The 24,233-nt window shown below is 40.4% G+C and overlaps 1 protein-coding gene across 2 annotated transcripts in view; it reads right to left on the bottom strand.

Annotated features, from left to right (window-relative positions):
- nkain2 (sodium/potassium transporting ATPase interacting 2) overlaps positions 1-24,233 on the bottom strand; it is a gene marked incomplete at its 3' end in the record, with an annotated part of 246,288 nt that overhangs the window by 21,352 nt on the left and 200,703 nt on the right. For both annotated transcript variants that reach the window (XM_079830960.1, XM_079830961.1), the window contains exon 5: positions 11,740-11,800. In XM_079830960.1, the coding sequence (XP_079687086.1) occupies positions 11,740-11,800 (61 nt within the window). The remainder of the gene's footprint in view (positions 1-11,739; positions 11,801-24,233) is intronic.

Raw genomic sequence — 24,233 nt, 5'->3', positions numbered from 1 at the left:
GCATCTGAAGGCAAAACACATTACATGAATAGTCTGTCAGGATCCGCATGAGTTTCTTTCTTCTGTGGAACGCAAATGAGGAAATGTTGAACAACGTAGAGCCCACTGTTTTCAATATAATGAAAGTGAAACAACAAAAAAAGTATCATAAAAGTGGTGAATATTCCAAGTCTTATGAAAGTAGATGATTTGCATTCTCTTTGGTGTTCCACAGAAGAAAGTCATATAGATTTGGATTCATGCGAGGGAGTAAATGAGCAGGTTATTCATTTTCGGTGAACTGTTCCTTATAAATATAAGGAGTATTATCAATCAGTCCATCATGATTATTATGCTTTCTAATCTTTTGTCAGGACAGAAAGGCGACTAAAGAGAGTGTCTCAGCGTGGCAGTGGCTGCAGTGGTGCTAAGTGTGGTAACAATTTTCTCCTTGCTTTAAAACACCCGGTCACGGGCTGGTCGTTTTGGATCAATAAAAGCAATCTTTTAGACTTTGCAACATCTAAATTCAAATGTTTACTGGGGCATTCAAACTAGGCTAAAGATCTGCCACCAAGAGTTTTCTATGTCAGTGCTTCATTACAGCAGGAAATTAATATTCCCCCACAATCCTAAAGCATAAAGCGCATGCTCCATGTCTGTGAATATACAAATCTGACAGTGTGATCTGTTTTCCTTATTTTATAAAAGCACAAAGTTTTGTTTTTATTGTGAGTGAAGTGTACACAAATAAAAACAGACCCTTACAGCTTCAAATGATGTCTCTTATCGTATGACCATAATTTATGCCGTTTTTGAGTTGTTTCCGCTGTTATAATGAGATCATTTGGCACTGTGCTGATTTGTGTTGTGGAAGTCTCACTACTACAGTCCAGTGAAATATGTGTGTCCTTGAATTGTGAAGTCTCAGGTGCCACTTCACTCACTAGGGGCCCTATTTTAACGATCTGAAACGCAAGTGTCAAAGCGCGAAGCCCAAGTAACTTTGTGGGCGGGTCTCGGCGCTGTTGCTATTTTCCCGGCGGGATAAATGGCTCTTGCGCCCGGCGCAAATCTAAAATGGGTTGGTCTGAAGTAGCTTCATTATTCATAGGTGTGGTTTGGGCGTAACGTGAATAAACCAATCCGAGCGTCATCCAACATTCCCTTTAAAAGCAGGTGCGCAAGTTCCATTATGGATTGCTATTATTATGGCTTATTTACCAGGCGCACGCCAGGAGCGGTTCACAGCCGAGGAGACTGATGTTCTTGTAAGAGCAGTGAAAGACAGAGAAGTGAAGTTGTAATGTTGTACATTATGGTAAAGGTGATTTCACAGTCTTTTTTTTTTCAGTCTTTCAGTTTTTTCAGTTTTTCAGTCGATTTTTTTTCCTGGTTCTTGACGGACAAACCAATTTGTCAGATGTCCTTATATACATATATGTCTTGCCACTATTGGGCAAACAGGTCTTATCCTTAATTATTACAATTAGCCTGAATCATTTGTAAGCTAGATTTATGCCTATTTTTTCACATCTTCGTGGCACACCACAATGATTTCCGTCATCTCATGTGTTAATATTTTTTTAGTGTAACAATTTATGATTTGCAAAAATAACTGTTGCATCTGTGTAGGTTACATGAGCAAAGTGTATGCGCGTTGTGCACGCTATACATTATGGTCAAGCATGCGCCCTTAAAATAGCATAATGAACAACGCGCAACTGACTTTAGACTAGGTTTTTTCTGGTCAGTGGCGCAATTGTTTAATGGAACAGCAAAATAGCACCAGGGATTGTTTGCGCCGGAACACGCCTCCTTTTTTGCGCTGAACCGCCCAGGGAGCGCAAGTTCATTCACTAGTTTAGCGACGTGCTTCTGTGGAGGAATGACACATGCGTCGGTGTACAAAGTCAATTGCGCTGGGTGCAAGATAGGGCCCTAGGTGTGTTTATATGGAGCACTGTAATCGGTTTAAAAGTCCAATCCGAATGAAAATGCTCCATATAAACACCTCAATCGGAATAAAAATGGCCAAACCGAACGAAATTGTAATCGGTTTGAGAGGGGTGGGATAAACCTTTTCATGAACCTATCAAACGGAAAATTCCACCATGTAAACGACCTGATCCGATTACTTTGAGTGCACGTCTTTCTGTGACGTGAAATATAGCGCGCGCGGCTCCACAACTGAAGAGCGTGCGCTGCGCTCACACCAGGCTAATGTTGACAAGAGAGGAAAGTTAATTTTTCTGAGGTATTAAACGTTTTATTGCGTAACATGTTATGAACATGATGTTGGAATAATGACACAGACATAGCCTGGCTACACCATCTCATCTTGACAGCGTTTGTCCTAGGCTTCAACTGCGCCTTACACTTTACAACAAATAATGAATAACTTTTATTAAAACTGTATAAGTCCTGGTGGCCGTTGAGAGTTGCCATTGCAACGGGGATCATTCAATACAGTTAGATATAAAAAAAAGTTAAACAACTGCTTCAAATTGGTTAAGTAACATTACCCACAGTCTATTTTAATTACTTGTGTTAATATTTATACCTTTGTGATTATGGTATCTTTCCTTAATCATCTGAAATATCTATGCGTTTAGTACTAGTAACCTATGCGGAGCACGTCTTGAATGCTTTCATTCTTGTTTCCCTTTCAAGGGAACTCGCGCTGCGTCAAAACGCTTTTGAGAACGCTTCTGCGTGATTGCGTCTTGAAGCACTTGTGGAATCAGTCCAATGGACAGACGGAACGTCATAGACGGGTGACGTCATAGACCGGAAACTATAAAGCACCCGTGAACACAAACAGAAACTAGCTTCTTTGCCTTCAAGAAGCGCTCTGTGTGAATCTTGTCTGTAAAAAAAAAAAAAAAACTGGTGTTTTTTGTCTGTCTTTAGAAAAAGTTAGGCAGGAGTTTTCCACCTTTGTTCTTGTAAAAGAAAAACATAAAAGTAAAACAAATGTGACAGCAATTCACTGGATGTGTTCATCCCTGCCCTCATTTCATTACGGGTGGGGATGCATACCGGTATTCTATGTGTGTTGACTGTTTGTAAGCCGCCGGGCGCTCTCCGAGGAGGGCGCTTCGGCTCGCGTTCCCCGTGGCTCAGGTCCCTTCTGCCGAGGCAGAGCGGCGGCTTCAGTCGTGGGGATCGCAAATAGGTCCGGCAGAGGGGTTAGAGACGGGCATCGCCCTTTCTCAGCCTTCACCTGCCGGGTCCAGTGTTTCATCTCAGGGTGGAAGCACGCTTGCGGTTCCTTCTGCCCCGAGTGAAGCGCAGAGATGTATGTGCGTCAGCTTTCATAAAAAAGGAGTGGGCGGACATTCATTGATAAATTTCTCAAATGTGTAAGAAAAGCACGTAGCGAAAAAGAGAAAATAACGACTCGGATCTCATATTTGCAGAGGCAACATGTAGACAGGGCCGGCCCTGACCAATTTGCTGCCCTAGGCAAGATTTTATTTGGTGCCCCTTGTATCAAGGTTTAGCACTACACGTTATCAGTCTAAGTTGTGGAAACACTCGTACAGTTTTATTTTTGTAATGCATTGATGTTTTATTTTTATTGTTGTTGTTTTATATGATGTCCAGTCCATTCTACCCCATCATTATGTTCATGATATTATTATTATTATTTGATTTTTTAAAGGCTGATGATAGTTAAACTATACAAAAATAGCACCTACGCCACATTACAGCCTAAACACAAAGAGCAAGAGTAATAGCATCTAGCATTCATGCACAAACTATTCATTGAGAACTAGCAAAAGTGTTTGTTTTCCAGTAGATGGCAGCAATCTTACACTTGACTATGAGCATTCATGTTTTCACCAGGAATTAAACTGTGAAATTTAGATATTTAATGTGAATTTTACCTAAAATGTTGCTATTTTGTTATTCTGTTGCCTCTGGCTTGGCGTGCTCAGTTGGGGACACTAAATTTTTCAACTAAACATCGAAATAAATCTAAATAATAAACTAAATTAACCATTTAAACTAAATTACTGATCGAATTATTGATCTAAAGCCCACACTGTCACTGTATGATAATTGAAATGAACTGATGACATCAGCGTTTTTTCCAGAATGGCTATACAGCTGAATAAAATTATGTTGCATTATTTTCCTGTTTAACACTGTAAAGCTGCTTTGAAACAATCTACATTGTTAAAAGCGCTGTATAAATAAAGTTGACTTGACTTGACTATTTTAAATGAACCTGTATATAAATATCATTACTAATTTTGGCAAATACATTTTCAAATTGCTATATATCCCCTTAAAACTGCACAACTGCAGAGTAAAAACATTAAGCTATTAAAAAAAGTGATATTACATGCGTTTAATATTTATATATATATAAAAAAATTTTTTTTTTTTTTTTTACAAAATCACACTGGCTGTGTGGCCTCTGGAGAACCCAGAACAGCTGCTTGCATAGTTTAAGGTAAAAATAACGAATTAAATTAGCGAACATTAGTATTTTACCACTATGCAATTATAGATACACTGTTCATTCATTAGCCTACATCACTTTACTTCGGTCTTTACACTGCAAAAAATGCTGCTCTTATTTAGTATTTATTTCTTGTTTCCAGTATAAAATCTAAAAATGCTTAAATCAAGATGCCTTTACTAGATAAGTAAAATGACATTAGATATTTTTTCTTATTTTCTGGGGGGAAAAAATCAAAATGAAGTGAGTTTTTTGCTTAAAACAAGCAAAATTATCTGCCAATGGGGTGAGAAAAATAATCTTATTTCTGTTTGGGAAAGAAACAAGATTTCAATCAGGAACAATATTATTTTTCTCACCCCATTGGCAGATCATTTTGCTTGTTATAAGCAAAAACTCACTTCATTTTGATTTTATTTTCAAGAAAACATATCTTATGTCATTTAACTTATCTAGTAAATGCATCTTGATTTAAGAATTTGTATATATTTAGACTAGAAACAAGACACAAATACTAAGTAAGAAGAGCAGTGTATTCCTTATCTTCCCATCATCAGAGGGCTTCTGTCTTTTTTGACACTACAATTCGGCAATCCGTCATAAATGATCAGGCAACTTTCACTGAGTCTACACCTGGCGCGAGCGGCCAAGCACCCTAAAAAATAAAAGCAATCCTGTCTGCTTTGGATGCGGCGAAAGGCGGCGCGACACAACAAATTCCCCTAACGTTAAACTGATTGCACGTTATATTTCTGACGCACTTCAAGTAGCTCGGCGGGGGGAGATTGATGCGGCGGACTGGGAAGAGGCGGGGGACGCTTTTTTTGAGCTTTATTTGGTAATATTTCAAATGAATATTAATAAAATATTGGTAATACATTTTGGCGCCCCTAAGGATGAGTGGCGCCCCTAGCATTTGCCTATTCCGCCTATGCCACGGGCCGGCCCTGCATGTAGATTACAGTCTGCAATATAAACACTGCATCACGTTTTGCCGAGGCAGCGTGTAGATGCAGTCTGCTAGAATGTAACGGATTTGCAGAGCTCGTGTTGCCGAGGCAACACGTAGATTACAGTCTGCAATATAGTAGCGTTTGATCTTGCGTTTTGCCAAGGCAGCGCATAGATCGGGGTCTGCTAAAAATATAATGGACAGAGCTCGTGTTTGCCGAGACAACACGTAGATTACATTCTGCAATATAAGAGAAATCAATGGATCTCGTGTTGGCTGAGGCAACGCGTAGATTACATTCTGAAATATAAGAGAAATCAATGGATCTCGTGTTTGCCGAGGCAACACGTAGATCATGTTGCCACAATGCATTTATAAATGGGGGAAAGAAGGAAGAGGAAAAGAAAAAGAAGCCCTTTTTCTCTGTTCCTATGTTTGACTCCTCTTTGCATTTTTCATGCAATGAATATTCAGCCAAAAGAGTGAACATCTGAGTGGTTTTGAATGCATTTCATTTTGACAAATTAAATCATATTTCTTTGTGGCTTGAGAATTTTTTATATATGGAAAATATATATACATATTTCTAAAAATCCATGGTTATGGTAAGAGCATGCGCTGAGTGCTTCGTGCCCTTTCTAATTCCAAAATGTGGAAGCAGAGTGAAGTTCTCTTAAGGCAAGGCGGTATTGAAAGACAGTTATTGTCATAAAGAGGGCTTTGTCAAAGTAAAACTCCTGACGCCATCAATGTCAGGTTTCTGAGGGAAACCCTCCGTAGGAAGGCGGTGTTCACCACACTATACGGTGCCCGTCTCCCTTCGGGGCCCTCAAGGGGACCATTCTGCCAACCTCGCCATTTCGTGTGTTTCGGGGCGCAGTGGTCTCTGGCGAACACATATCTCAGGGTCCACCCGGAAACGTAGTGGTCCTGGAATGCACGCCCCCTCCGAGGAGGGTCCTAGAGCAGTCAGGCCAGTTGTTCCCTGCGCCTTCGTGCTTCAGGGCACTGCGCTTGCTGCTCGTGGTACGCCAGAGGCCAGTCTTGAGAGACTGGTATCTCTAATATTTCTGACGATATCAATATCATGTCTCTGAGGGTCCCTTCCGTAGGAAGACGGTGTCCAGCTCATTATACTGTGCCCGTCTCCCTTCGGTGCCCTCAGGGGGACCATTCTGCCAACCCTGCCACCTCGTGTGTTTCAGGGAGCAGTGGTCTTTGACGAGCACATATCTCAGGTTCCACCCGGAAAACGTAGTGGCCCTGGGATGTGCGCCCCCTCCGAGGAGGGTCCTAGAGCAGTCAGGCCAGTTGTTCCCTGCGCCTTCGTGCTTCAGGGCACTGTGCTTGCTGCTTGTGGCCAGAGGCCAGTCTCGAGAGACTGGTATCTCTAATATTTCTGACGAGCTCATATCTCAGGTTCCACCCGAAAAACGTAGTGGCCCTGGGATGTGCGGCCCCTCCGAGGAGGGTCCTAGAGCAGTCAGGCCAGTTGTTTCCTGCGCCTTCGTGCTTCAGGGCACTGTGCTTGCTGTTCGCGGTATGTCAGAGGTCAGTCTTGAGGGACTGGCATCATGGCAGAATCTGTTAGGTTTCATGGCAGCTGCGTCCGACGGGATACCTTTTCGGCCTGCTGAGCATGAGACCGTGACAGTGGTGGCTCATAACCAAGGGGTTTCCCTGAGGGGATACCTGCTCCGCATGATTGAAGTCACGCGGCGATGCTTTCGTCCTTTAGTTATGTGGAAAGATCCTTGGTTTATGCCCTAAAGGCTGGTATTGGGGACTCATGTTCGTCGCGTTACGCTAACGACAGAGTTTTCCTTTGCGGGCTGGGGGTAGAAATCATGAGTGATCACTCTCTAGAGTCTGAAAAAAGAAAGAAGAAGAAAGAAGCACATATCTCAGGTTCCACCCAGAAGCGTAGTGGCCCTGGGATGTGCGCCCCTCCGAGGAGGTTTCTAGAGCAGTTAGGCCAGTTGTTCCCTGCCGGTTCGCCGCTTCAGGGCACTGTGCTTGCTGCTCGTGGTACACCAGAGGCCACTCTTGAGAGACTGGTATCTCTAATATTTCTGACAATATCAATATCATGTCTCTGAGGGTCCCCTCCATAGGAAGGCGGTCTCTACCTCATTATACGGTGCCCGTCTCCCTTCGGTGCCCTCAGGGGGACCATTCTGTCAACCCTGCCACCTCGTGTGTTTCAGGGCGCAGTGGTCCCTAACGAGCACATATCTCTGGTTCCACCCGGAAACGTAGTGGCCCTGGGATGTGCGCCCCCTCCGAGGAGGGTCCTAGAGCAGTCAGGCCAGTTGTTCCCTGCGCCTTTGTGCTTCAGGGCACTGCGCTTGCTGCTTGTGGTACACCAGAGGCCAGTCTCGAGAGACTGGTATCTCTAATATTTCCGACGATATCAATATCATGTCTGGGGGGACCATTCTGCCAACCCCGCCACCTTGTGTGTTTCGGGGCGCAGTGGTCCCTGACGAGCACATATCTCAGGTTCTACCCGGAAACGTAGTGGACCTGGGATGTGCGCCCCCTCCAAGGAGGGTCCTAGAGCAGTCAGGCCAGTTGTTTCCTGCGCCTTCGTGCTTCAGGGCACTGCGCTTGCTGTTCGCAGTATGTCAGAGGTCAGTCTTGAGGGACTGGCACCATGGCAGAATCTGTTAGGTTTCATGGCAGTTGCGTCCAACGGGGATACCTTTTTGGCCTGCTGAGCATGAGACCATGACAGTGGTAGCTCAAAACCAAGGGGTTTCCCTGAGGGGATACCTGCTCCGCATGATTGAAGTCACGCGGCGATGCCTTCGTGCTCTAGTTATGTGGAAAGATCCTTGGTTTACGTCCTAAAGGCCGGTATTGGGGACTCATGTTCGTCGCGTTACGCTAACGACAGAGTCTTCCTTTGCGGGCTGGGGGAGCGATCATGAGTGATCCTGCTGAGGCAGGGGCTGAGGCCCGGGTAAATTTAGACTCCACACCGAGGTGGCGGAGCTTTTGTGGGTATCCAGCTCCTCCGGGACTGGACACCATGATACGGGAATGGCCGAGGCCACCCCTGTACACCTTTACCCGATTGCTCTGCTTCTAGGAGTTCTGGAGAGAATTCGCCAAGACGTGGCTCGTCTGTTGTTAATAGCTCCGTACTGGCGGGCCCGAGTAGGGCTCAGACCTAATTTCTCTTCTGGATGGCTCTCTGCTGGAGATTCCGTTCAGTAGGGAATTTCACTCTCAAGTGAGAAGTTTGATCATCACCCCTGCCAGGAGGGTGAAACTGGGCCTGGCCTCCGAGGGGGCCCAGCCCATAAGTTCAGGTCTCTCAGCCGAGGCTGTTGAGACCATATATCACTCCAGAGCTCCGTCCACAAGGAAACTGTATTCTAGCCACATTGAAGGTGTATGTGGCAGCCTTAGCTGCTTTCCACGCTCCTTTTGGGTGAGGTTTCTTTGAGGAGAAACCTGCTAGTTACTTGTTTCCTTTGTGGCTTATTTGAGGCTTAGATCTGCAGTCAAGGGTTTGCGCCCGGCATAGGGAAAGTTCTCTTCATCCTAGGCCAGGCTATGTTGCTGGGGAAAAAATTCTACTAGCATTATAATACCTATAGTACTGCTGGCCTTTGTCCTCCTCGGCGTCAGACCAAGGGAAACTAATCTGCTTGACCACTCCTGGGGTGCAGGTGCTATCGTAGTAGTGTGCACTTTTGATTTCACACATACGGTCACATGCTCTTATGGCGGCGTTGGTATTGCGTTCTCAAAAGCGTTTTGACGCAGCGCGAGTTCCCTTGAAAGGGAACGTCTCAGGTTACGTATGTAACCATGGTTCCCTGAGAGGGAACGAGACGCTGCGTCGCCCTGCCATATTCCCTGTGTGCCCGTGAGCGACTTCTTTCAGGCTTTTTCAGAAGCTAGTTTCTGTTTGTGTTCACGGGTGCTTTATAGTTTCCGGTCTATGACGTCACCCGTCTATGACGTTCCGTCTGTCCATTGGACTGATTCCACAAGTGCTTCAAGACGCAATCACGCAGAAGCGTTCTCAAAAGCGTTTTGACGCAGCGTCTCGTTCCCTCTCAGGGAACCATGGTTACATACGTAACCTGAGACGTTCACCATACATCCTATGTTTTTATTAATAATTTGGGTGCATTTTATAGTTAATTTTGTGTTTTTCAAAATAAATGATTTGAATTAATTTGATTCCGCATTCATCATTCACAGCTGTTTAAATAGCCATTGTATAGGACATAAATTAGTTTAAACTACTGCATGTCTGCCCACAGAAAAATAAATAAATATAAAAATTACCAACAGAGAACTATTGATCCACGATACTAACGTTACGAATCTGATGCGGCAGACAAACTGTGTGCGCATGTCACAAAATGATTCCGACTGAAAGTCAGTACATGTAAACACCAGATCGGTTTAGATAATGTCTCATGTAAACAATCCACCGAATCTTTCAATCGGAATGATTTTAATCGGAATGACAAAACAGTGCGCATGTAAACGTGGCTACTGTTTCGTGGAAAGGTGAAGTAGGCTCAGACGTAGATGGCCCATTTTCTCCTTCTCACTCATCTTTCCGTGATTTCTCGAAAAACGTAATATTGAAATTTGAGCATCTGCCATTATCACCACATGTTATTGAACTCTCACGCGCAAAGAAAACTAATTTCTAAGTTTTTATTTTTCATTATTCTATTTATTGTGTACTTTTATAACACAAGAGATGCCTTTCAGTTTTGTAGCTGATTGTGACCAAATACCTTTTTTTTTTTTTAATCAGCCCTACAAAAAAAAATGACCTATGCAAGAGTGTGTTCTGTTTACTGCTTAGTGCTTAAAGGGATAGTTCACCCCAAAAATGAAAATTACCCCATGGTTTACTCCCCCTCAAGCCATCCTAAGTGTATATGACATATATTTAAATATGTCCTGGCTCTTCCAAGCATTCTAATGGCAGTGAATGGCAGCCCAAAATTTGAAGCCATTATAAAAGTAATCCACACGGATCCGGGGGGTTAATGAAGACCTTCTGAAGTGAATCGATGGGTTTGTGTGAGAAAACATATCCATATTTAACACGTTATAAAGTAAAATATCTAGCTTCCGGCGGACCGCCTTCTGTATTCAACTTACGGAAAAAACGCAACTCGGAGGTATCGTAAAAAAGCATCACTGGTGCTACACTTTCTTCGTAAGTTGAATACGGAAGGCAGTCCACCTGAAGATATAATTTACTTTATAACGTGTTAAATATGGATATTTTTCTTACCCATCGATTCACTTTAGAAGGCCTTTATTAATCCCCCCGAAGCCGTGTGGATTACTTTTATAATGGATGGATGCAATAGATAAAAGAAACCTAGCATTGTGAATTTGTTGCTTTTTCCTGTTGTACCAAACTCGTATTGAACCGTTCCCCCAAAACCGAGGTATGTACCGATCCGTGACTTTTGCGTATCGTTGCGTACTTCAATGAAAGGTTTGATTTTTGTGCATTTTTAAAGGTCCTGGTCTTCGTGATCCCATTTTTCAAACTTTAGTTAGTGTGTAATGTTGCTGTTAGAGCATAAATAATACCTGTAAAATTATAAAGCTCAAAGTTCAATGCCAAGCGAGATATTTTATTTAACAGAAGTTCCCTTTCAAAGCCTACAGCGAACGGCCGGTCTGGACTACATCCTGGTACATCCTGCTTTAATTACGTCAGTAGAGCAGTTTGTCCACAAGAATACGCGAAAAAGGGGGCGTGGTCTTGTTGCTCCCTCGTGGAGAAGAGGAAGTGTTGCGTTCGGTTCGGTTCGGTTGAGTTTGTAGCCATGTCGTTCAGACGCTGTTATTTTCATCCCGGAGTCAAATCACCTTTGTTTGGCCTTCAGGGGCTGTAGTTTGAGCGCGTTCATCTCCCCGTTATGGGAAGAGGCGTGACCTTCTCGGGCAACGTGCCCTAAGCTGCTGTCGAATCACAACACGGGAACCGCTGGCACAATCAGAACTCGTTACGTGTTTCTGAAGGAGGGACTTCATAGAACGAGGAAATTCTCAGGCCGTTTTGAGGACAGTGAAAACAGCAGTATACAGATAAGTAAATTGTGTGAAAAATACTGTTTTTTTACACATGAAACATGAACACATGTTATATTGCACACTGTAAACACAATCAAAGCTTCAAAAAAACACGAAAAACGGGACCTTTAAATAAAAGATCAAAAGGATAACGATTTTTACAGCCATCTTTGATCATATTTACCAGGGGTGCCAATAATTCTGATCACAACTGTATATATAAAACACACTCATGACTCAGTTATGAAGATATACTCACAGCTGTCCTCTTCTTCTGAAATGAGCTTCACAACATAACAGGCATAGATGAACCCCGCAAGCTGTGAAGACAACAGAAAACAACACTGATTAGAATAATCAACCGTACTAATCAATTAGCCTATATTAAGGTTAAGAGTAAGGCACAAAATAGAACTGGAAAATATTTTCACAAACAGGTTTCACAAACATTCCTAGAACTCCTTTAACGTTGTTTTACTGTCTGGAAACTTGAAGCTGGATCAAAAAATAAAACTAAAAATGACTGAAAACTAGTTGCTCTTCTCAAGTGTAAGTCCTACAATAAATTATTTATCTATGCTCAAAATAAACTTTTATCATATACACACATTTAAAATTTTTCTCTCTCAAGAAACTGACCAAAATGACTGAGCAATCCAATATAATGCTCTTTAAAATGACAATGCCCCTCCCCCAAATCATGATTTTGCTTTGACAAAAACCCAACTTCCTCCTTCAACAGAAAATACATCAACAAAGGAAATAAAACTGTTTGTCAAACCATTTCATCTAGGAATTATACCAGAATAAGTAAACAAACCGTCATTGGAGACCATGGATCATTTAGTTAATTAGAGATAAAAAAAGCACATTTTTAACAGTAGAGAAAACACATTCATATGGTTTGCTCTGGTCAAATGAGAGAGAATCTGTAATAAAAAACAGGAGAGAATGAATACATCAAAGATAGAAGGAGGTAGGCTTATTTTCACTGAGGAAACAGGTGTTGTAGCGGCGAGAGCTTTACATCAAACTGAGACACCGCCACAGGAAATGGGTCTTTAGAGCAATGAGGACAGAGCAAAGCTGAAATGTTGGAGCCTCATCCTCTCTGTCGCTCCAAAACACAGCACTTCTGAATCCTACAAGCACACGGATGCACAAAGCTCCTATTTTCCTGGCTCTGAATCAGTCATCAGCATCCGTGTTTAATGAAAAAGACGGTCGGTGGCGCACTTGGGACTTGAACAGTGATTAAGAGGGATAAATGTGAAACGATGATGAAAAGATCGTACGAGAATATTGGGTACTGTAAACACATTTACTGGACAAACAAAAGACTTGGATCTACTCGGAGCAGGCTCTTTAAAAACCTCAGGGAGCACAGCTGTGCTTTTTATAAACCCTCTTCATCAGAGAGCCCTGTTGTTGTGTGTTAAACCCATGATTTTATAGAACTGGACTGATTGGACGTATCTGATCGAATCAAGATAAATGATAGAGTGGGACAGCTTGAAGTCCATTCGTCTGCACTGCAAAAACAAGGTCAACGAGACTGGCACAAACACAAAGTTTACCTGATTTTACTTAAGTTTATTCCAAGTAATGAGGTGACCAGTTGCTTGTTAAATTTGACCTACACTGTTATATGTTGCTTTTCAAATACACACAAAAACCTTTCATTTCCATGTGTGTCAAGAAAAGGTATAAATGTGTTTCGTTATTCGTTATTTTGCTGAGCCTGTCGGTTAGTGTAGTTCTAGAAAGTGTGTATCATGAATCAGTCATATACTGAGCACCATATAGTCTTTCATTTAGCTGACCACAGAACTGAATTTTCAACATCATTACTCCAGTCTTCAGTGTCACATGACCCGACCTTCAGAAATCATTCTAATATGCGGATTTGGTGCTCAAGAAACATCTTTATATTATTATCAATGTTGAAAACAGTTGTGCTGCTTAATATTTTTCAGGATTATTTGATGAATAGAAAGTTCAAAAGAACAGAATTCATTTTGAATGATTTTTGTAACAATGTAAAAGTATTTACTGTCACTTTTTAATCAATGAAATGCATCCTTGCTGAATAAAATAATTTTAAAAAATCTTACCGACTCCAAACTTTTAAAAGGTAGTGTGTGCTGGGTGGATTAACACTTCTTCTAGCAATAAAAAAGTACTTTTTCAAACCAATCAAAGCACTTTCACTATGGACAAGAGAGACACTCAGACCATTAATGGTATAAAAAAGTAAAACAAAATAAAATTTTATGAGTAAAGGGGCGGCCATTGACTTCCATTATTCATATTCATCCATTTTGCTGCGTGGTGAACTCTGAGCTGTGGATTTGCATCACGTGAAGACGAGTGACCAGTAGAAGATTGATACATCACGTGACCTCTTGGCTGAATTAAAAGAACGATATTTTTGCAGTAAAGTTGAGTAGATTTGTTATATGCTGAATTCAAGTTTATAAAAAAGATGCTTCAGAGCGTGACTTCATACTCAAAGTCTAGCGCAACCGTGGCTTAACCCAATACAACATGTTATTTTTAAAAGTAATGTTCCTCAACACTGCGCCACAGTTGTGCTGAGAGCAAATGTGCTTTGACACTCCTAAAAAGGCCACCCAGACATGAGATTATAATTAAGAGGCAGAGCGCCATTTGCTTTTCTATGAGATACAAACTCATGTCCCCTCAGGGAATGCTGTAGAATGCGCCGTGTTTACAAGAGTGTTTCTGTATCGCCATTTCTTATCATTTGAGCAGTTCATTTAACTAAACCCGCAGAACAAACTGTCCAGGACTGCATTCCCGGTCCAATCCCTCCGGATAATCACAGTGCGGCGGTAAATGGGAGGATTTAGGATTCCGAGAATACCTCAAGGTCTTGCTCTCATTTACACAGAATAATGTACCACTCCCTCCTCCTTCCCAGCGGCAGTGGAGAGCATGGGGCCGCGCTCACACACATGCAGTCCGTATCCAGACAGGGTCATTTACATAATACCGCACAGCTATGTGAAGGACAAGGGCCCAATGTGGTGTCACCTCGGCTCAGCTCATATTGGGCCAGGCAGTATTCTGGTTCCCAGTTCCTTTGATACAGCAACCAGCATGGATGAGGAGACAATGGAGTTGGCCAGGCGGCTAGCATCTGTGTGTTTGTGCGGGGAAAGGGGTGGATTAATGTTCAACACACACAATACAGGCTGCTCTTTTGATTACCCATTGTGTTTGCAAAAGATGTAAACCAAATTAGTGGGCTGTAAATGTAGTCTATACTGGCTGTGTGATAAAGAGCAGCTAAAAAGGCTTGGAATGGCTAAATAATATGCAAAATAACAGCATGTCTAAAGGAAATATACAAATAAAATATAATGTTGAACAAATCATGTAGAACCTCAAATGGCAAAACATAATTCAAAAAGTACTTTTACGCAAGAAAAACATTTCCAATGTTAAATTACATTTAGGATAAATACATTTTGCACAAAAAAAAATATATATATATATATATATATATATATGAACAAAATATAAATATATATTTATGAGGTGAAAATTTATAAAATACAAAATATATTTTAAAATGTACAATAGCTATATAAATGTTTGGCCATTTTTTTGCATACTGTGAACTAGTCTATATATAAAATATATTCATGTACATATATTTTTAAAATCCACAATAGCTATTTTGGCCATTTGCATTTGTTGATCATATTTTGAACATAAAATAACACAGGGCCGTAACCACCATAGGCATTGAGGGGGACAATTCCCCCCAATGATTGGAAATGGCCAAATTGCCGTCAAAATGATGGCCAATCAGATCAAAGAAGGCAGCGCTAATGGTCACTGAAGATTAGTGGGAATTTAAACAGGACACTTTTAGTTTTTACAGTGAAAGAGTGCATGTGTGGCTAGATATAAGTAGCTAAATATTTAATATTTGACTGTTTTATGATAAATATGTTTAACGACCCACAGTAACATACAATCAAGAATGTGTGCATACTTTTAGATTACTTCATAACTATATATAGGCTATAATTAGAACTGAAACAACTTTTTCCATTCATATTTCTTCTTTATTCCCTTAAATCCCTTCAATTTTTTAAAATAAAAATACCCCCCCCCCACCCCCTCGAAAAAAACAGCAACAAAAAAAAATTTGGTTACGGCCTGAAATAACATAACCCAATGAATACTGGTTTTAAAAATAGTATGTGATAATATGCATAAGGCAATACTAGTACATTTACATTTTAAAAATACTACACAATGTATACATTACTACACAAAAATACAATGTAAATGGAAAGTCAAGTAAAGCACACTGCATCATGGGATACATATTCTACACTGTGTGCTCTACTGTCATCTGTAAAAAAAAATTGAGACTGCAGAAATTAGTAATAATAAGAAATGAGAGTAAGAGTGAAATGGTAGTGCGCTACTCTGAACAGCTCAGACTGGTACACACACGCACACACACACACACACACACACACACACACACACACACACACACACACACACACACACACACACACACACACACACACACACACACACACACACACACACACACACACACACACACACACACACACACACACACACACACACACACACACACACACACACACACACACACACACACACACACACACACAATGTTGTTGTATTGTGTACCCTCTTCCTCTGCCATGTCATTCCCAATAGACAAGACTAAATTTAGATTCTATACATGTGAATAATACATGCAGGGTTTCTAAAGAGGTGCTAAATAATTGAGGATGCGTCTGGGAGCAAGGATTGATCTCGATGCAAGTGTCTTAAAGTTGAACCTCACGTACAATCTTGCTCATTCTTCAACGCCTGCCGTTTCGATAAATGAGTTTTAATGTTTAATATGTTTATCTTCAAAGCATGGAGCAACTCGATTCAGCAACTTGATTCAGCTTTAGCATGTTAAAAATGCAAATGTTACTGAAGCTACATCCGCTAACAAAGACTTACACAGAAACAGGCTACATGTCTTACATGACACAGAATAGCAAACTTGTGTGCGTATGTTAGTACTGATTTATATGCTATAACAGTCAGAATAAAGAATTGAACTCCCATATAAGTGCCACTGAATAAATGCATAGACCATTTATCAAAACAAGAGAATAAAAAAACAACAACATAAAAATGGACAGGAAATTCTGACTCGATTGTCACTTCCTGCACAAGGTCATCTTTGATCAGCCTTGAACATCCACTCAAGCTTGTAATATTTTGGGTAGTTTTACAAAGCTAACGTTTAGCCATTAGCATTGAACTATTTTCCCCTAAAGGATATCTATAGTATTAAAAGAAGTGCAGTGCACTTCAACAAATCATTTTCATTATTATTCTATTCCTCCTTTTTCATTCCTCTCTCTGACCCTGAGAATGAAAAAGTCTGTATACTTTGCTGAAAATACTGTAAATGTAATCGAAAATTACTTTTCAAAATATTATACACTACAGTTCAAAAGTTTGCAGTCAGTTTCTTCAGTTTAATTTTATTCTGCATGGATGCATTACAGTAAATTGATCAAAAGTGACAGTAAAGACTTTTGCATTAAACATCTATTTCAAATAAATGCTGTTCTTTTGAACTTTCTGTTCATCAAAACAACCAAATCAGCCTTTTAGAATGATTTCTGAAGGATCATGTGACACTGAAGGTTTAATGATGCTGAAAATTCAGCTTTGATCACAGGAATAAATCACATTTTTAAGCAGTGTTGGGGAGTAACTAGTTACATGTTACTAGATTACGTAATATAATTACAAAATAAATGTAACTGTAATCAGTTACAGTTACTGAGAAAAAATGTGTAATTAAATTAGTTACTTATGAAAATGTTAACAATTACAAAGGGGGTTCCATCTGAATATTTTCTATAAAAAGCTAGGATAATGTTGAATAGTATTAATTTGTTTATTTGCCTGTTTTTGATGAGCACGATGTCTCCTGTCATTTAAAGGCCGTTTCACTGGTTTGCGTGCCCATATAATCTTAGTGAAAGTGGTAAACAGATTTGGCTTCTATAGAAGGGCTCAGAGAGGATATTATACCCGAGCTCCGATTGCCCCCCTATAACAGGCACAGGAGGAGGGATGCTGCAAGAACTAGCAACGGTAAGAGGTAAGCTGCTGGTTTTATACCTAGGTATTAATTGGAAGATTAGATGGGCGTACTCCTTCCGAAATTACATTTAATAACTTCACTTAGTAAAGCGATGCTATTCTGATGCTTTTGATTGGTTCTCTTGTTTGAATTTGTAACGCACCACTTCTGGCAATTACATCAATCCACATTGCCACTGAAAGCTTTAGGCTACAACCTCTCTGAGAGTTGCCACCATGGCAAGTGATAAAAATGTGTTCTAATGCTGGAAATTTAGAAAAGTAATACAAAACAAAGTAATCAAATTTAATCAGTTACATTACTTTAATAAAGTAATTAAAATAATTACACTACTACTACATTTCAAATAGGGTAACTTGTAATCTGTATCCTATTACATTTCCAAAGTAACCTTCCCAACACTGTTTTTAAATATATTAAAATAGAAAACAGTTTTTTAAAATTGTAATAATATTTTACAATATTACTGTTTTACTGTATTTTTGATTAAATAAATGCAGCTTTAGTGAGCATAAGGCTGCGTTCACACTGTCAATTTCTGGGATTGACAATCGCATTTACCTACAGGTGTGAGTCTCGAAATGTCCCGTTCACACAGAAACTTACAGTAGCGTCTCGAATACTGTCTGTGTGAATGTGCAACGGGAGTCAAGCCTGTATTCTGTTACCAGTAACCATAGCGACAGTGGCCAAAGTAATATCAAAGATGGCGACGTCCATAAAACCGATAAGTCTTATCACTTTGACACGACAAGAGTCCAATTGAGCCGCAATTTTATCCATCAAATCTTCATTAACCGACAGAAGCTTCAATGTAACGCGCATGACACGGCATTTGAGTCGCATGTGCATAGAACTGAGTGGATCTCGAAACTTCAGATGACACACAGCTCCTATCTCTGTTGCTGCAAGTTACCGAAACCACACACGACTCTCTTGCACTGTATGACGTGACAGACAACTAGTTGTCCAGTGCGGTTCGGTTCACACAGAGCGGGTTTTCTGAGAACCCGGATGTGATTCCTGAAAATGTACGAATGTGAGTTCGGTTATAGGATGCGGTTGTCACTCCCGTAAATAACCGTACTGTGTGTGACTGTGAACATAACCATATTAAGGACTCAAATACAGATCTGACACCCGTATTCTGCTGCTGTGTGAACGTGGCTTAAGAGACTTCTTTCAAAAACAGTAAAAAAAATCTTAGACCCAATGAAAAAATCTTTGGAAAACTTTGGATGACTGCTGTTCTCATGTGTTTCTTACCGTTTCTGACATAACCTACTTTCTCTTTCACTTTTCTTCTGGGCAGAATCACCTGGCTTAATCAATTTAGTATGTTGACACAGCATCAGTCAACCCGTTTCTGTGCCAATGTGGATGTCTGCTTCAGACTGCGCTCTCGCACTTGGCGGCTTGGACTAATTCACATGTCCTTGACTTCCTCCTCGGCCGCTGGGCCTCTCTCCAGGTGGGCTGCTCACTCCTGGCTTTTATAGACTGCGCTAGTGAGCTACTTAACATGCCAACAACCACCCATGTTCTGATGCACCAAACGTCTTCTGCAATCTTCCAAGTGCAAACACTTATTCGGGGGCAGTCGGTGTTGTGTTTTTTTTTAACACCACACTCAGCACAAATCAAGGGTGAATGCTTTATGCACTGTTTATGAAATGATTTAAATAGACTACCAGATAGAACGGCCGTGTTCTTGTAAAACGTGGACAGCTGACATGAAGAAATGGTGATTATATTGGCGTTGGGGTCATTTATAGGGTGAGAGGAGAAGTGATGTGTTTTTTATGACTCATCGTGGTAAAGTCAAACTGTTTTTTCAGTAAAACGGTAGTGTTGCTTAGCACAAAGCAGACAGAGCATCACAAATACGGCAAATGCCTTTGATTAGTTGCTAGCTCAAGGACACAGATGCTAAAAATCTGACTTTTCAGGAGCTAGACTGCCTCAACTGACAAAATAAAAAAGACTGTTAGAATGAAATACAATGCAAGGACACAATTAGTTCACCGAAATAATAATGCCAACAATCAACAAACACATAATAATTTCGGCTGCTTAAAATGAGGGTTAAAGTCCCCCTGTAGTCAATAATTCTATCCCTTAAAACTCATCTTTCATCACCGAAACAACATTTAAATATATAATATTTACTATTTTCCTTTTGAAAAAAAATGTACTCATGCCTTTAAAATAGCTTGAATGTCACCGTTTCTTCATGTAGTATACATGGACTGCACTCACTCATACAGGGTCGTATACAAGTCGATGTATCAGAGTGGTAATGCGTTTTATGTATCGCTCTCCACAACGTTGGACACATAGCAGTAATTAAAGGATTAGTTCACTTCAGAATGAAAATTTTCTCATAATTTACTCACCCCCATCTCATCCAAGATGTTTTTTTTTTGTGTGTTTTTTTTTAGGAAAACATTCCAGGATTTTTCTCCATATAATGGACTTCTATGGCAACCAACGGTTGAAAGTCCAAATCAATGCAGTTTCAAAGGGCTTCGAAGGGCTTCAGAGGGCTCTGTGCGATCCCCGACGAGGAATTGGGTCTTATCTAGCGAAACGATCGGCCATTTTCAAAGAAAAATAAACATTTATATACTTTTTTAACCTAAATTGATAATCTTGTGCTGCTCTGCGGCGCGCCGCGGATTACGTAATCACGTCGGAAAGGTCAAGCTAGACGTAGGCAGAAGTACCGCCCCCGTGTTTACAAAGCGGACGTGTGAAGACTAGTACAAACGTCCGTTTGCAAAAAAAAGGTAAAACAACAATGTCAGATGATTTTGAAGTTGGAGGTGGAGTTGTTTTTTGTAAAAGGCGTTTGTATTAGCCTTTGCACGTTGGCTTGGGGCGGTACTTCCGCCTACGTCTAGCGTGACCTTTCAGACGTGATTACGTAATCCTTGGCGTACCGCACAGTAGCACAAGATGAGCAATTTAGGTTAAAAAAGTATATATATATATATATTTTTAATTACAGATCGTTTGGCTAGATAAGACCCTATTCCTCAGCTGGGATTGTGCAGAGCTTCTGAAGCCCTTCGAAGCCCATTGAAACTGCATTGATTTGGACCTTCCGACTGAAGAAAGAAAGACATGAACACCTTAGATGAGATGGGGGTGATTAGCCTTTTGCTTGTCTATGTTATCAAACAACTAATCAAGTTTTGTTAATGTAAACCATGTGCCCATTCACCACCTCAGAGTCAGACAGTATCCAAACTAGGGCTGTAACGATTTGACCAAAAATAAAAACCTTCGATTAATTGAACATTTTACCTCGATTACGATTAATGAACGATTATTTTGCTTTTTTTTTTTTTTTGCCCTCGTAAGGTTTTTGAGGAATTTCCTGATAAAGTTTTTACTGTAAATATTTTCTACTATTAAAAGGTGGAAATTGTTTTTTCTAATGAAAAATGCATTTCTTTGTGATTTTAAAATACTTGAAGGAAACGGTTCACTTTCAGCAGTTATTGTCTATGGGCCAGATTTCTGTTTGTTGTACATCAGATACAGATAAATTGACACAGTAGGCCTACATTACATTTATCTAATGCATTAATGAGAGAGTGATTGTGTGTGTGAATTACTCATACCGTCTCTATTCATTATGAAGCTGTGGTTTGTACTTAGCCTACTTTAAAGGTATTCAAATATATGCCTATAACGGTTGAGTTTCTAAGCTACTTTAGTGACTTTAGTTTAGTCACAGGACCGCGTTGACACTGCGTTTCTGCGCTGCTCTTTGCGCGCGATCTTCACGTGATGTGCGAGCTTCTGTCTGAGTGTTCGTTTGTCACAATATATCAGGCATTAGTTCAACATAATACACATCTATGTCTAAACTCGCTTTAACGTTCAAACTGGCAGGACTTAAAACACATACAAATGACAAAGCTTTGTGAGGATGCAGGTGAAAGAGGTCTGCCTTCAGGGCGCGCGTGCGTTGTCAGAGACGCGACACGGCTCGGCTCTCTGTGTCACAGAAAGAATCTGAGCACTGAACGGATACGTATTGTTATTTTTGAATAGTGCACAATCGCTTTAAATGTTGAAACTGGCACGCCTTTAAACGCATTTACTTGACTAACTTGATGAGCACGAAAGTGAAAGCGATCTGGCTTCGTGGCTTGCGCGCGCCGTCTGTGTGTGTGTGTGTGTCGGCGGCAGCGCGTATAGATTATAAGAACGGTGATTAACTGACCTGTATATAAACTGTGTAAAACATGCAGTTACTATAGTGATTCTGGGCATCCAAACGCTTTAACTTAGAACGTCAGTGGAGAAAGTTCATCATAACATCGTAATATACATCATATACATAATTCACCTGCTATATTGCTAAATGTACCTGATTTTTCACATCAACAGAAAAATATACCAGGATAACCTGGCTTCTCTTGACACTCCACTGCTCTAGAGTGGTCATAGTTAATGATATGCTAAAGCCCGCCCGCACATTGATGTGATTGGTTTCAAGGTCGTTTGTGATGTAAGGAACACTTTCAATTTCAAACCACATTTTTGAGACTGCCTCTTTTTCACTGTAGTTTTAAGGAAGTTTTAACAAAATACTCTGCAACGGTGTTGCCATGAATTTGTTTGTCATAAAGCATATTAAAAACATCACATAGACATTGACTTTAAGGGTTTGTTCAAATACCTAAGTATTACACTTCCCAGCACAAATCATCTAATAGAGACAAAATAGAGACTCTACCTTTTGACTTGGGCCAGTAAGCAACCACCCGAAACATCATAGCAACACTATTTTATCACAGTTTCAATGGTACAGTATTTCACTTGTAAGTATGTTTTAATTGGATAGTTTGCTCTAGGCTACTGCAATACCAGCAGACATGCCATCTTTGACCTTATTACTGTACCTCCACCAGCCTTAGAACAAAAAGAGACAAAGGAATGCAAGAATGAAACATTCAAAGCCTCATTTACAGTTCAGATCATCTAAAATAAATGTCAGAGTCTTTTCAATCTGAGGCACAAACACTAATAATTTGTTAAAACATTACAAATGATTTAGTCCTTGTGGTTTCAGTAAGTCCCTTTTTGACCTATATGGAATATCCCCTCGCTGCCTTTTAGTCCTCGGAAGAAACCAATTTCAGTGTTGACCTCCTTGGGCCTCGTCCACCTGGCTGTTAATCTGAATTAGACGCAGTACATTAGTGCGGCTAAGGCCACTCTATAGCTCAGAGCTAGCAAAGGGAAGTCTTGTTAGCAATGCTAAATGAACCTTTTTAGCTTTTTAATCATGGCTAAGAACTCACTTCATTCACTGCCTCGAGTTCTCAGCTCCCAAAGTGTCGTTTTATAAGAAAAAGGCATGCAAATAGGGAACAGGGGTTCTTAAGACAAGCAAAATAAATATGATTTGCTGAACCTGTGCTACTATTGTAAATCAAATGATTTATCAAATGTTTGTAAAATTGACTACAAAAGTAGAATGCTTTTCTACTTCATGGGGTCATTTTAATTTGAGAAAAATGTACTTTGACATATACTATGATATTGAATGAGTATCATATTCATGTACCACATTTATATGGTACTCCAAGGTGCAGTAAATGCCTGTCACCCAGTCAGATTGTCATTTCAAATAAAAGCTAAACTTATAGACAAAGCAGACAGTCTTGACTAAGATTTTGCCAAACTGCACTTGCATCCAATAAATCATTTTAATAATATCTCATTTGTACAGAAATGAGTAAATAAATAAATTATATTATTATAATATGTACTATAATATAAAGTATTTAATAGAATAATTCTATATTTTTAATAAAATAAATAAAAATATTTGCTAAATAAATCAGCTATAGCATAGAGCAGGGGTGTCCAATCCTGATACTGGAGGGCCACTGTCCTGCAAAGTTTAGCTCCAACCCCAATGAAACACACCTGAACCAGCTAATCAAGGTCTTATTAGGCATACTAGAAACTTCCACACAGGTGTTGAGGCAAGTAAGAGCTAAACTCTGCAGGACAGTGGCCCTCCAGGACTGAGTTTGGACAGCCCTGGCATAGAGTATAACAAACAGAGGTTTCTCAGCCAAGTGTGGGATTTCCTTCAATCCCAATGTTGACTGCGAATTGAGCACCCGACACAGCTTTAGCAATACCAAAATCCAAAATGCAGTCGACCCTCTTCCAAATGTTTTAGTAATTTCAAAAATCACAGATAATAGACTTTAACTCTGTATCTATAGCTGCCAATGTTTTTCTAAAGGGCAACAATCCGTGAGTCAGTTACACGCCAAGAGTTTTCGCTTTGTTTGACAATTGGCAGAATTCGCCAGTGTTACTGGGGAAGGAACACAACAAAAGTGAGTAAAGCTGACACTTTCATCACAACTGCTTTGATTTCCAAACATCACATCACACCCAATTTTCCACTTTCACAATTGAGCAGGCACTTAGCCAGAGGGGATAAGCTTCTCTATGACACAGTAGCACCCAATGCTCATAGAAGAAGCTCTTCTGCTGTGCTTCTTGAGAAACGC

Source organism: Gobio gobio (genome assembly GCF_949357685.1).
Source record: "Gobio gobio genome assembly, chromosome: 12".
Lineage (NCBI taxonomy): Eukaryota > Metazoa > Chordata > Actinopteri > Cypriniformes > Gobionidae > Gobio > Gobio gobio.
The sequence above is the reverse complement of the archived record's forward strand: the minus strand, read 5'-3'. Positions and strand labels throughout refer to the sequence as shown.